The sequence below is a fragment of the Trachurus trachurus genome, assembly GCF_905171665.1.
Source record: "Trachurus trachurus genome assembly, chromosome: 12".
Lineage (NCBI taxonomy): Eukaryota > Metazoa > Chordata > Actinopteri > Carangiformes > Carangidae > Trachurus > Trachurus trachurus.
This window is the reverse complement of record NC_139908.1, coordinates 6,239,598-6,251,904: the sequence shown is the minus strand read 5'-3', so window position 1 is coordinate 6,251,904 and position 12,307 is coordinate 6,239,598. Positions and strand designations below refer to the sequence as shown.

Below are 12,307 nucleotides of genomic sequence, written 5' to 3'. Positions count from 1 at the left end.
CTGCTCACACACAGTAGCTAATGCAGAGCCAATTTACTCGAAGGGAGTAATAGGCTACCATGATTAATTGTGACATCCCTATAGGTTAAAAAAAAACAAAACAATGACGGTCAAAATGACATTTTCATTTTCTAATCTTCAGTGGTGTCTTTCATCACATTGCTGCAGCTCCTGATTGAGTGTGTGTGTGTTTTAAACCTCACACCTTCAGGTAATTTCTCTGAGGGCTGAGATAACTACGATTACATCATCGTTATTTTTTGTTTTTTTTAAGTCTTTGGAAATCTCCCCTTCAAAACCACAGGAGACTTTATCCCAACTGTTTTCACAGGCTGAGTAGTAAACAAAGCCAGTTAACCACCGCACCTCCTCGGTAAAATCATCAGAGGGCCCCTGTACGAGGAAGGGAGGGAGGAGGGGGGGGGGACTGTGTGTATTTATAGCATCACAAAATCCTGAGAGGAGTTCATGGGGGAATATACAGCGTGTGTGTGTGAGTGGCACATTGATTTCCTCACTATAAAAGGAGGTCAACACATAAAACTGAATCTTTTTATTCAACTTTTCTCTCTGCTACAACACAGGTGGGTCCAGCAGCCCACCAGCACACTAAATCAGGGGTGTGTGTGTGTGAGTGTGTGTGACTGACAGCTTGGCTGAGTGAGTAATATGTCCCACATGGCGCTCTATGTGTGTGTGTGTGTGTATGTGCATATGTGTGTGTGTTTACTCACGGTCTTGGGCTCGATGGACTCGGCGCCTTTCGTCATGCCGTCTAAACACTTCCCCACGATGGGCAGCACCTGGCGGTCCACGTCCGCAAACGTCTTCATGCACACTCCTATCCTCTCGATGCGCTTCTCCTCCATGTCTTGAAGTTTCTACGTTAAAAAAAAAAACACAAAGAGTCACGTGTGATGTTGCAGAATGAAGTGATGATCTACTGCAGCTTTGAAAATGAAAGAACTAAACTTGGAATAAAACTGGAGGAAGCAGAAAGAGGCGCCTTTTGATATCGAGCATCAAAGATTTAACATCTGGAACGTCTCTAATGCACTTTCCATCTTTTTTTTCTCCCTTCTTTTTAAAGGGATAGTTCAAAATTTTGGCAAATTTGGTCCATTGCCATAATCCCTATAGTCATAGCAGTAGGTTCGTTGCCTTTAATTGTCGGTGCAAGCTATTTTTAGATCGGCGGAGCAGAGCCGTGAGCTGCTCAGAGCTATGCTACGGAGGCTCATGGGATTTCTTGGTTTCCCTCATCAAACTCATCAAATACACAATCACACCACGTTATGAGATAATAACAGAACATTATAGACAGAGTCGTTTTAGAGGTAAATTCAGAGACTGCTTGCTGAAAAACTGTCCCTGAAGGCAACACGCATCAGCAGTTTTGCAGGAATTTACCTCTAAAACAACTCTGTCTGGTAACGTTGTGTTATTATCTCATAGCGTGGTGAATGTGCAGGTCACAACTTGTCCACCAGAGCGTTTTTGAGTTGTTGGATTGTGTATTTGATGAGTTTGATGAGGGAAACCAAGAAATCCCATGAGCCTCCGTAGCGTAGCTCTGAGCAGCTCGCGGCTCTGCTCCGCCGTTCTAAAAATAGCTTGCACAGACAATTAAAGGTAACAAACCTACTGCTATGACTATAGGGATTATGGCAATGGACAAATTTGCCAAAATGTTGAACTACTGTATCCTTTAATATTTGACTCTTCACTTCATAAGTTAATGGTGAATGTGTGGAAAAACTTTCACCTCGTCTCAGACAGATCTGTCAAAAAGCAGTGCACACAACAACAAACACCACTCTTTATAATAATAATGGCAACATCGTTACCATCAGTGTTTCCCACATGTGGAGGATTTATTTTTAGTTGCTGACCCAGAGGGGAGTGAGTGTATGGGTGGTGGTGGTGTGTGTGTGTGTGTGGGGGGGGGGGGGGGGGTGGCCGGAGAATAGCACTGTATTCACAAGCGAACTAATGATCGCACATGAATGCACCTTTGTGGCCAACTTTTCAATCAGTCTGCACTTTCAGCTACATTTGCACAAAAACAAAAAAACACTCGGGTGGAGTCGACCTCATAATCTGATGTGTGGGAAAACGCTGATAACCCATAAATATGTAGAAGTAGGTTTTTATTTATGTAACAATGTGCATATTGTGGTGCTTATGTTTTGTTGTGTTGCTTACCTGGAATATGTTGGGGATAATTGTGTAGTAATGGTCGTTCTGCTCCTGGTTGAACTTCTGCAGGTAGGAGGAGTAATCGCCCTTACTGTCGGCAGCCATCTGGTGTCTCATCTGAGCTTGCTGTCGTGCCTGAAGAAAAACAAAAACACACACAGAAACATTGCACGTCAGCGACAACAACACGCTCCCCCTTCAACGCTCCGATCCCTGTGTTCCCTGATCACAGATATGGGACACACACACACACACACACACACACACACACACATACGCAGGCACACACACAGAGCCAGGGCATGAAAAATGTTTTGGTAACACTTTACAATAAGGGTCCCTTAATTAACATTAGTTAGTACATTATTAAGCATTAATTAACTGTTAACAGATATATTAATAATTAGGAAACACATTCATTAATGTAGCCCATTAGTAAGCAGTTAATTAATGTTTACTACTCAAAGTTAGTTAATAAATTTAAAAGTCAAGTTATCATTATGTATGCATTACTCGGCATTAATTAACACATTAGTTTATATTTTAATGCTTAATAATGTACTAACTAACATTAACTAAGGGACCCTTATTGTAAAGTGTAGGGTTTTTTAAAACTATACGAGCTGACACATTTGTGCATACGAGTGTTCATGCATGCTCATCTCATCTACACACATAAACAGGGTCACAGGTGCAAATCCAAGTCAGGCAGCAGCAGCAGCAGCAGCAGCAGCCTCTGGCATTAGACTCAATGTAGGCCAGAACAGACATATAAAGGAGGGAGACAACAACAGACACACACAGCAGCCTGCACCGGCTGCAGAGCAGAACAGAGCAGAACACAACGCAACACAACGCAGGGATTTGGAGGTTTTGATGACCGCCCGCCCCCGTCTCTCTCTCTCGCCTCTTTCTGCTGTGGATGATGTCGATTATTTTAAGCCAGTTGGGTCTCGGGCAGGCAGAGACGCAGCGGGAGCAGCCTATTACAGACCCACGGCAAGCAGATGGAGATGAGATTATCTCAGCTAGACAGCATGTGTGGTGTGTGTGTATGTGTGTGTAGCTACAGTAAGTGCTCGTATCTGTTTCCTCTTTTTTCCATCAGATCTGTGTGGCCTGTCTGCACATAAATAGTGATTTCATTTCATCGGTCGCCGGGTCACGATGACAAAGAGTCACCTCGTGAACCTGCGATCGCAATCAGCGTTTGGTTTGCTTGAATAACAGACGAAGCAAAAACAACTGCAGCCTTTTTTTTTCTTTTTTCTTTTGAAACTGTGCGGAAATGTATAAACCCTAAGCCTGATCTAGATTCCCAGTCCTGAGGGAAGTTGATCTGCATCTGAGGCAAGACTCAGTCAGGTCTCTCACACTCACACACTCGCACACATATGGGTAAGTAATAGATGACATAATAGAAGACGAAGAGGAAGAAGAGGAGGAACAGACAAAAGGTACATTATGTCCAGGCAGCACATGAGGGATGAAGGCAGATGATACTTTCAGTGGAAAAACGATAGTCAATATAAAAAAAAGAAAGAAGCGAATCCAGACTCAAGATTTAAAAAAGCACATGTGAAAAAGTCCAGCTGTTTAAAAAAAAAAAAAAAAAAAAAAAAACCCATGTGCAGGCCTGCGAGTGTCGGCGTGGAGACGACGTGTGACAGTGTCGGCGTGCGTACATGCAAAGTGATCAGAAAAAAGTTTTGAGAAGTCGCCATGGTAACCTGGCGACAACGAAGAGAGAGAGAGAGAGAGAGAAGAAAAAAAAACTTGAAACGAGGCGCCGGGTTTGACTCTGCAGCCACATCACTTCCTGTTGTCATATTCTGGAAATTACCGGTTTCACTGTTACTCACATTTCTGCACATGTGCATGCGCGTATACATGTGTGTGTCTCTGTATGTGTATGAATACATATCTAAATTTGGATTAGTATTATTATTACTATTATTACTACCATTATTCAGGGTATATACAGGAATCTTGAAGTTAATTTGAATACCTTTTTAAGACTTTTTCAAGACCTTCTCAATATTTTTAATACAGTACCTCACCACCACTTCAAGCTGTAACCATTTACATCAGTGACACTTTTAACTGAACAGTTTTAGTTTGTGATAAAGACTATAGACCATTATGATACAACAGAATTCAAAATAGGCTGGGATAATAAATCAAAGGCAAAGTTTATCAAAAAATAAAAATAAAACATTGCTCCACTCTCAAAAAACAAAAACAACAATCTTCTTTTCTTTTTTATGTACTGGTTCATCTTTGTTTTTTGATAAAATGAATAAATTCACACACTTTCACAATGTTTTTTAGGACTCAAACTCTTTCAGAAGCTAATTCAGAAAAAAATAGCCTCAAAATGTAAGACTTTATAAAGTCGTGAAAAGACTTTTTAATACTTTTTAAGGGTCTTAATTTTCCCAAAATGTATTTATCACCTTTTAATACTTTTCAAGACCCCGCGGATACCCTGTTATTAGAATGAAAAAGAGCGGTGTAAGTGAATGGGGGTCGGAATGACGACGCCTCATTGATGCAACAACACGTTCAGCATTTCTCTCATTTCACTGTCGTTACATCATCACACACAGAAAAACCTCAGGGTGACACGGTGCCGAGCAGGAGACGGCGAGGCAAGCCACTGATCACGGGCAGACAGGACAGGGTGTGTGTGTGTGCGTTTGTGTGTGTTTGTGTGTGCGTGTCAGACTCTACATGTGTGTGTGTCTGTGTGTGTGTTTGTACTGACACACAAGTCGAGACAGGGTGTGTGTGTTCCCACAGATATAGTACGTAACGTAACAGACTCTTGTCTTGTCTCGCTGGAACCTACCTTGTGGGAACTTCGCTTCAAGGCATGGCATTAAATAAATATACAAACACACACGCACGCACACACACACACACACACACACACACACACACACACACACACACATACACACACATTCACAAAACAAAAACAAAGCAAAAAAAAAAAGAGGGATTGTTAGCCGTTTCCAGCTAAACAAGAAGTCGCCATAGATACACTTCCTGGACCACCAGGCCTGTCGTCAGTCAGAAAGGGGAAGTTGGTATCAACCCTACACACACACACACACACACTTACACACTTACACACTTTTACACATACACAATAACCACTAAAATACCAGTATTGTAAACCGCTGTCTGGTGCTTTAAGTTAAGGCAACCATCATACAACTACAGATCTGTGTGACTCTCTCTGTGTGTGTGTGTGTCTTTAAGTGTGTGTGTTGGGGCCAGGGGTCCGACTGTCTGTCACACGACTGTAAACGAGCTCTGTGGATAATCTGGGCTGTGAATCCAAAACCCCAAATTGAGGGATTTTGTTTGCCAGAGGGAGCGGAGAGGGAACAGTTAGAGGTTTTCTGCTCCAGCTGCGGAGAGAAACCACAAGCTCGACCTCGGCTCAGCAAACAGGACTGAAGCTGCTGCTGCCTGTCAGAATAAACCAACCGCACAGATTCACACTTTAAACCCCTTTATTGTTACTGACAGGTAACTTTGTCGAGGGAGCTGAATGAATGATGTAACTAACTTCTATATATTCTGCTTAAAGGGATAGTTCAACATTTTGGCAAATTGGCCCATTGCCATAATCCCTATAGTCATAGCAGTAGGTTCATTACCTTTAATTATCGGTGCATGTTGTTTTTGGAACGGCGGAGCAGAGCCGCGAGCTGCTCAGAGCTACGCTACGGAGGCTCATGGGATTTCTTGGTTTCCCTAATCAAACTCATCAAATACACAATCCAACAACTCCAAAATGCTCTGGTGGACAAGTTGTGACCTGCACATTCACCACGCTATGAGATAATAACAGAACGTTACCAGACAGAGTTGTTTTAGAGGTAAATACAGAGACTGCTTGCCGAAAATCAGCCCCCGACAGGACTGCGCATCAGCGGTTTTGCATGAATTTCCCTCTAAAACAACTCTGTCTGGTAACGTTGTGTTATTATCTCATAGCGTGGTGAATGTGCAGGTCACAACTTGTCCACCAGAGCGTTTTGGAGTTGTTGGATTGTGTATTTGATGAGTTTGATGAGGGAAACCAAAAAATCCCATTAGCCTCCGTAGCGTAGCTCTGAGCAGCTCACCACTCTGCTCCGCCGTTCTAAAAATAGCTTGCACTGACAATTAAAGGTAACTATACTATACTAAACTATAGGGATTATGGCAATGGGCCAGTTTGCCAAAATGTTGAACTATCCCTTTAAAGGTACTGAACCTACTGCTATGGCTATAGGGAGTATGGTATTAGGCAAATTTGCCAAAATGTTGAACTATCCCTTTAGGTTTCCTTCAGCTGCGGGAACTCCATGTAAACAAGACACAACACAACTGTGCCCCCACACAAAAAAAGAAAGTATAAACACAAGTTTCCTCTCTTGTTTTCTCCTCCGACCACACATCTGCTCCATCTCTTCCAGACCTACTTCCACCCAGAGACTTAAAAAAACAAAAAAACAATCTAGGTTGAGGTTGTGACATTTCATCCCCATCCGGTGATAAATACTCGGAGGCCTTTCGTATAATTAGAGGAGTTTGACTCACACAACAACACACATGATCTGTTGTTTTCTGTGGCCACATCTGTTTATCAGCTCCAAACAAACTGAGCAGATGATGATTCAATATAAACATGATGTACAACAGCAACAAGCTATTATCTACACTGTGTTATCATCTAAGTGGTATTGAGCTAAAAGGACCTTCAGGAACAAGCACACATCTGCACATTCACCCACTTTTTCTACGGACTAAGACTTGATTTAAAGGGATAGTTCAACATTGTGGCAAATTGGCCCATTTGCCATAATCCCTATAGTTTTAGCAGTAGGTTCGTTACCTTTAATTGTCAGTGCAAGCTGTTTTTAGAACGGCGGAGCAGAGCCGCAAGCTGCTCAGAGCTATACTACAGAGGCTAATGGGATTTCGTGGATTTCTTGGTTTCCATTATCAAACTCAACAAATACACAATCCAACAACTCCAAAACGCTGTCGTGGACAAGTTGTGACCTGCACATTCACCACGCTATGAGATAATAACGGAACGATATGAGACAGAGTCGTTTTAGAAGCAAATTCATGCAAAACCGCTGATGCGCGTTCCCGTCAGGAGCAGTTTTTCGGCAAACAGTCTCTGTATTTACCTCTAAAACAACTCTGTCTGGTAACGTTCTGTTATTATCTCATAGCGTGGTGAATGTGCAGGTCACAACTTGTCCACCAGAGCGTTTTGGAGTTGTTGGATTGTGTATTTGATGAGTTTGATGAAGGAAACGAAAAAAAAATCCCATTAGCCTCCGTAGCATAGCTCTGAGCAGCTCGCGGCTCTGCTCCGCCGCTCTAAAAATAGCTTGCACCGACAATTAAAGGTAACGAACCTACTGCTATGACTATAGGGATTCATTAAACAAAATGTTGAACTATCCCTTTAAAGGAACGGATACGACAGATACAACAAAGGAAGGAAAGCACCTGTTAGAAAAACATAACACAGATAAATAAGAGCAGAATTTCTTTCTTTTAAAAAAAAAACCTTTTCACACAATCGGTCTTCTCTATTATTAGTCCTTCGGTTCTGTACAATGGAAATGTGAGTAGGTGGAAGGGAGGAGAGCAGTGGCCGGTCAAAAACACCCTCACAGAGGAGGAGAAGCTAATATATCACATCTATAATTTCTCTGCTTATTCTGGGATCAGTGTTACAGTATGCATCTTATGATATTTAGCTTTCGACACGATGCTGCCACAGAATCTAAACTTTGAGGATAAGTAGTTCAATCATTTTTCATCCATAATGTTCTCTCGCTATGGGTTGTAGCAACTTCACCACTTTCATTATAGAGATATGGAAACCCCTGATTATTCACAATAAAGAACTGAAATTTCCCATTTGACCAGCGTATTTGTTTCCACATCTCTACAACGAAGGGGGCGAGACGAACAGGCAAAAAGAAACAACACACAGACATGATGAACAGGAGAGTATGTGTGTGTGTGTGGTAAGTTTACGTTGGTACTATTTGTTCTTTCAATATCCGAGCAAAACGCAAAAAGCACCAAGAAACAGGGACTGACCCATCAATAGAAAATGATAAGCAGATGTGTGATCAATGCACAGTGGTATGATCTTTTATAGCTGAGTGACACATCTGACATTTAAAAAGAGTTTCTATTATTATTCGTATCATTATTATTATTATTATTGTTATAAAAAAGAGAGAGCAAGTACAGAAGGGTTTCTCTTCCTTTTACAGCAACTCTGTGTCTGTGTATGAGTCTTTCATTCTTCCATAAATGGAATAACTGTCATCAAGAAACAACACAACTCTTGTTTCAAGACTTTTTGGAGCTGCTGTGCCGGGGTCTTTCCAGTTGAGTTCAGTGTTCGGCCTAAAAGCCTATTGTAGCTCTTTTGGCTGTTTGTCCAGCGCTGCAGAAAGGCTCTTTTTATTCGCGCCTTAGATTTGCATAATAATCGGGTCTGAACTGTGTTGACTCGACTCGACTCGACTCGACTTGACATCGGGAGCTCTGAGCTCTGAGCAGCTGATGAGGCAGCAGGAGCACGCGCTGCTGCTGCTGCTGCTGCTGCTGCTGCTGCTGCTGCTGACTCCCATGATGCCTTGCGGCCGTGGGAGCTGTGCTGTGTGGGTTAAAGGCCTGAGATGATGGGCTCGTTTGATTGGTTGTGACAACAGGAAGTGACATCAGCTGCAGTGCCCAGAGAGGGAGGGGGGGTTTACAGTTCCTAAGAATTGGACGACGGCTGCGTGTGTGATGATTTATCGAAGAGGAGGGGTGGCGTATGATCACAAAAAGACACGGTAAATTAAAAAAAAGGGCAAAGCAGGCTAATATGTATAATTCATATTCACATGAACACACAAGCCGAACCATGAACACACACACACACACACATACACACATACACAGTCGTCTTTTGTTGCTAAGGCCCGTACAGCACAGCACAGCAGCAGCAGCAGCAGCAGAGTGTTTGGTGATAATGAGGACTCGGTGCTGCGATCACTGTGCCGCTGAAACAATGCCAGCTTTTTACACACACAGGCCCTAACCCTGGCATCCAACACATGGCCGGTCAATGTTTTACTGTCTCTGGAGCTCAGTGGAATGAGGAGTCAGGGCCGGAGCGAGGGAGGAGGGGGAGAGGGGGGCATGGAGATGTACAAAAAAAAAAAGAAATGAAACAAGAGGAGGGGAGGAGGGGGATGCTAAGGTGGGAGAGTGAGGAAAGCCAAGGCAATCAGCATGTGGAGACAAAGCCGTGTTGGAAGCAAATGGGAGGTAACGAACGATCAGGGCTTCTTCGAGGTGACACGTACCTTCTCCACGTCGGCCTTAGTCACGTTAATGTCAGCGTCCATCCTCTCAAAGTACTGCTGCGCTCTGTCGGCCTCTTTGCAGTCGCGCTCGAACCTCCTTTTACACTGAGAGAAGAAGGAGAAGGAAAAAAAACACACTAATTAACACACCGCAGCAGGATAAACAGCTCTGGAGACCACTTCAAAATGATGAGTTTCTCTGGTTTTACTATTTATAGATATCTATTTGAGTAGAATGAACATTTTTTCTTTTATTCTATAAACTACTGGCAACATTTCTCCCAAAATTTAAATAGAAACATTGTCATTTATTGGCAGAAAATGACAACTAGCTAGTCGAAATAACAAAAAATATGAAGTCTTCTCAGACCTTGAATATGAATAATGAAGGAAAACATGTTCATATTCATTTTTTAAGTAACACAACTTGAATATTTGAACACAGGAAGAGTTTATAAATTATTTTTTTGTGGAATAATTTCAATGTTTAATCCCAGCAGTGTTTTTTATAATCTTCCTATGTGGTTCAGGTACAGTAAAATGGGTAGAATGAGTTGTGTTTATGTTGGTATTAAAAAAAAGGAATGAAATGAGTGCCATACATGTAGAGATTTCCGTGGTTGTAGAATGACCTTTTAATAAGGACGTCATAATGTCTACATATGCGTCATGTATACGTTTAGGACGCAACGGGGGTTAGTTAGTTTATGTGGCTGACTGCAGATTAAACAAATGTTTCATAGAGGCTGTTTGTGTTGGGAAAAACAAGCACATTCATCCAGCTCCTCTCTCGACCCTCCAACTGAACAATCAGTGTTTGTTGGACCGGCAGCGTGCACTCTGAACTCTGCCCATCTCGCCTCGCGCTCTCACAATGGGATCATTGAACAACACAGAGAAGTTTTGAGGAGGACAAGGCAGTTATGCATCTCTCTCTGTCTCTCTCTGTCCCCCCCCCACCCTCGTCAAAGGGGCCAGGCGGAGATAAGAGGTGGTGCTCTGTGCAATCTCTGCCTTCGCTCCTCCACTAAAACAAATACGACAGACGGACGGATGCTCCTGGATCTGCTCTTATCTGCTGTTTTTTTTTGTTTTTTTTTTACTACAATGGCCCTACAGCCAAGTGACCAAAAAAAAAAAAACCCGCAACAAAAGTGGGGCATTAACCCTTTAATTTGGCCGTTTTTTTTAATACTTTTTGCCTTTATATACAGTGGAAACCGCTTATAGTGATCACGGATATAGTAATGAACCGTATATGGATCAAAAGGCTTGGGACAGAACCATTTCTATACAAATGCTGTTTAAATAATTTGTTTGTAGGAATCAAGAAATCTGCTTATAGTGTTCATTTTTGGTCATTTTATGAATGAAAACACGTGTACAGCACATGTTGACGTGCATTTCTATCGAGGAAAAGTTATTTTGGGATAAATATCATTATGTTTTATCGCCCAGCCCGACAGTGTTCATTCATGAGAAATCATACAGCAACACTCTCAATCAAACAAGGTGGGGAATTAGAAATCTGCAGCACTACTGTACAATAGTTAATAGCTTACACACAGTTAAATGAGTGCTGAACTTCGTAAGCGAGGTGCAGACGGAAAAAAAGAAAAAAAGAGAGTGAGACGATGTGGCCGTAGCCGCCGTGATATGACGACCTCGCCGTTTCATTACATTTTTCTCATTGAAAAACTAAACAAATGGCATTTAGATGATGTTCTGCATAAAAAAATTAAGTGAAATCAACCGCTTACTATAACCCCGGTTTCCACTGTACCACATTAAAAAAATGACTACCCTACCCATGTTTGGTATCTTTTTTCCAGCACAACTTCACCTGTATGATGTGACAGTTATTCTTTCACGTTAATCGACTTTATTAACATATCGGGCCCAAAATGACACAAAAATCACAGAGTAGTGTCTGTCAGCTGATTCCACCACTTTTTCCCCCGTCTTTGTATAACGACAGATATGCCGAAAGAAATGCAACGTCTGCCCATCCCATCGATCTTTTGCTTTTTGTACTATCAAATTAAAATCATAATCATATCTCTGTTTTTACAAGATGTATCAATGTCAAACCAAAAACTGACAGAGAGTTTTACTGTAAATCTGCACTTTTGAGCGCTTCAGGGCACTTTTTCCATTACAGCACTTTGAAAACATCATGTGATCTGATGGCGCCGATGTGATCATTGGCCCTGGAGGGGTAAAAAGTGACGAACATGACTGGGACTTGTTGTTCTATTCCTAATTGTGGCTTTTAAAGTGAAAAGCATTGAATAACACATGAATCCAGGCAGGTTCATCACTGTATTTTGGGATAAATTACAATTATGAGGTGAGGGATGATTTGGTTCAAAGGGCCACGGGTTGACCAGCGCAGTTAATGTTACGCTTTAATGCTAATCATGTTGCTCTATTCAGCAACTGCAATCAATATAATCATATTTTGTCTTTCAAATGTGTTATATACATTGTGCATCATCACACTCACCGATTCCAGCTGTTTCCACGAGCTCTCGATGTGCTGCTGCGCCTTACGTCCATCATGGAAGTGCTGTACGAAAGAGAAATAAAAAAAACACAAATTATGATCTTGTTCGCTTGTTGGCTTAAAGGAGGGGATTTAAAAAGCAGCAGGTGAACCCGACCTTGACACAGTCCGGGTAATAAATTACAAGCAGTGGGAATCAGCAGAGTCT

General features: G+C 42.0%; 1 protein-coding gene across 3 annotated transcripts in view; it reads right to left on the bottom strand.

The window, feature by feature from the left end:
- fnbp1b (formin binding protein 1b) overlaps positions 1-12,307 on the bottom strand; it is a gene marked incomplete at its 3' end in the record, with an annotated part of 56,698 nt that overhangs the window by 25,685 nt on the left and 18,706 nt on the right. For all 3 annotated transcript variants that reach the window (XM_083984215.1, XM_083984216.1, XM_083984217.1), the window contains exons 5-8: positions 12,100-12,162; positions 9,594-9,698; positions 2,206-2,334; positions 735-881 (exon numbers count right to left, since the gene is read on the bottom strand). In XM_083984215.1, the coding sequence (XP_083840341.1) occupies positions 735-881; positions 2,206-2,334; positions 9,594-9,698; positions 12,100-12,162 (444 nt within the window). The remainder of the gene's footprint in view (positions 1-734; positions 882-2,205; positions 2,335-9,593; positions 9,699-12,099; positions 12,163-12,307) is intronic.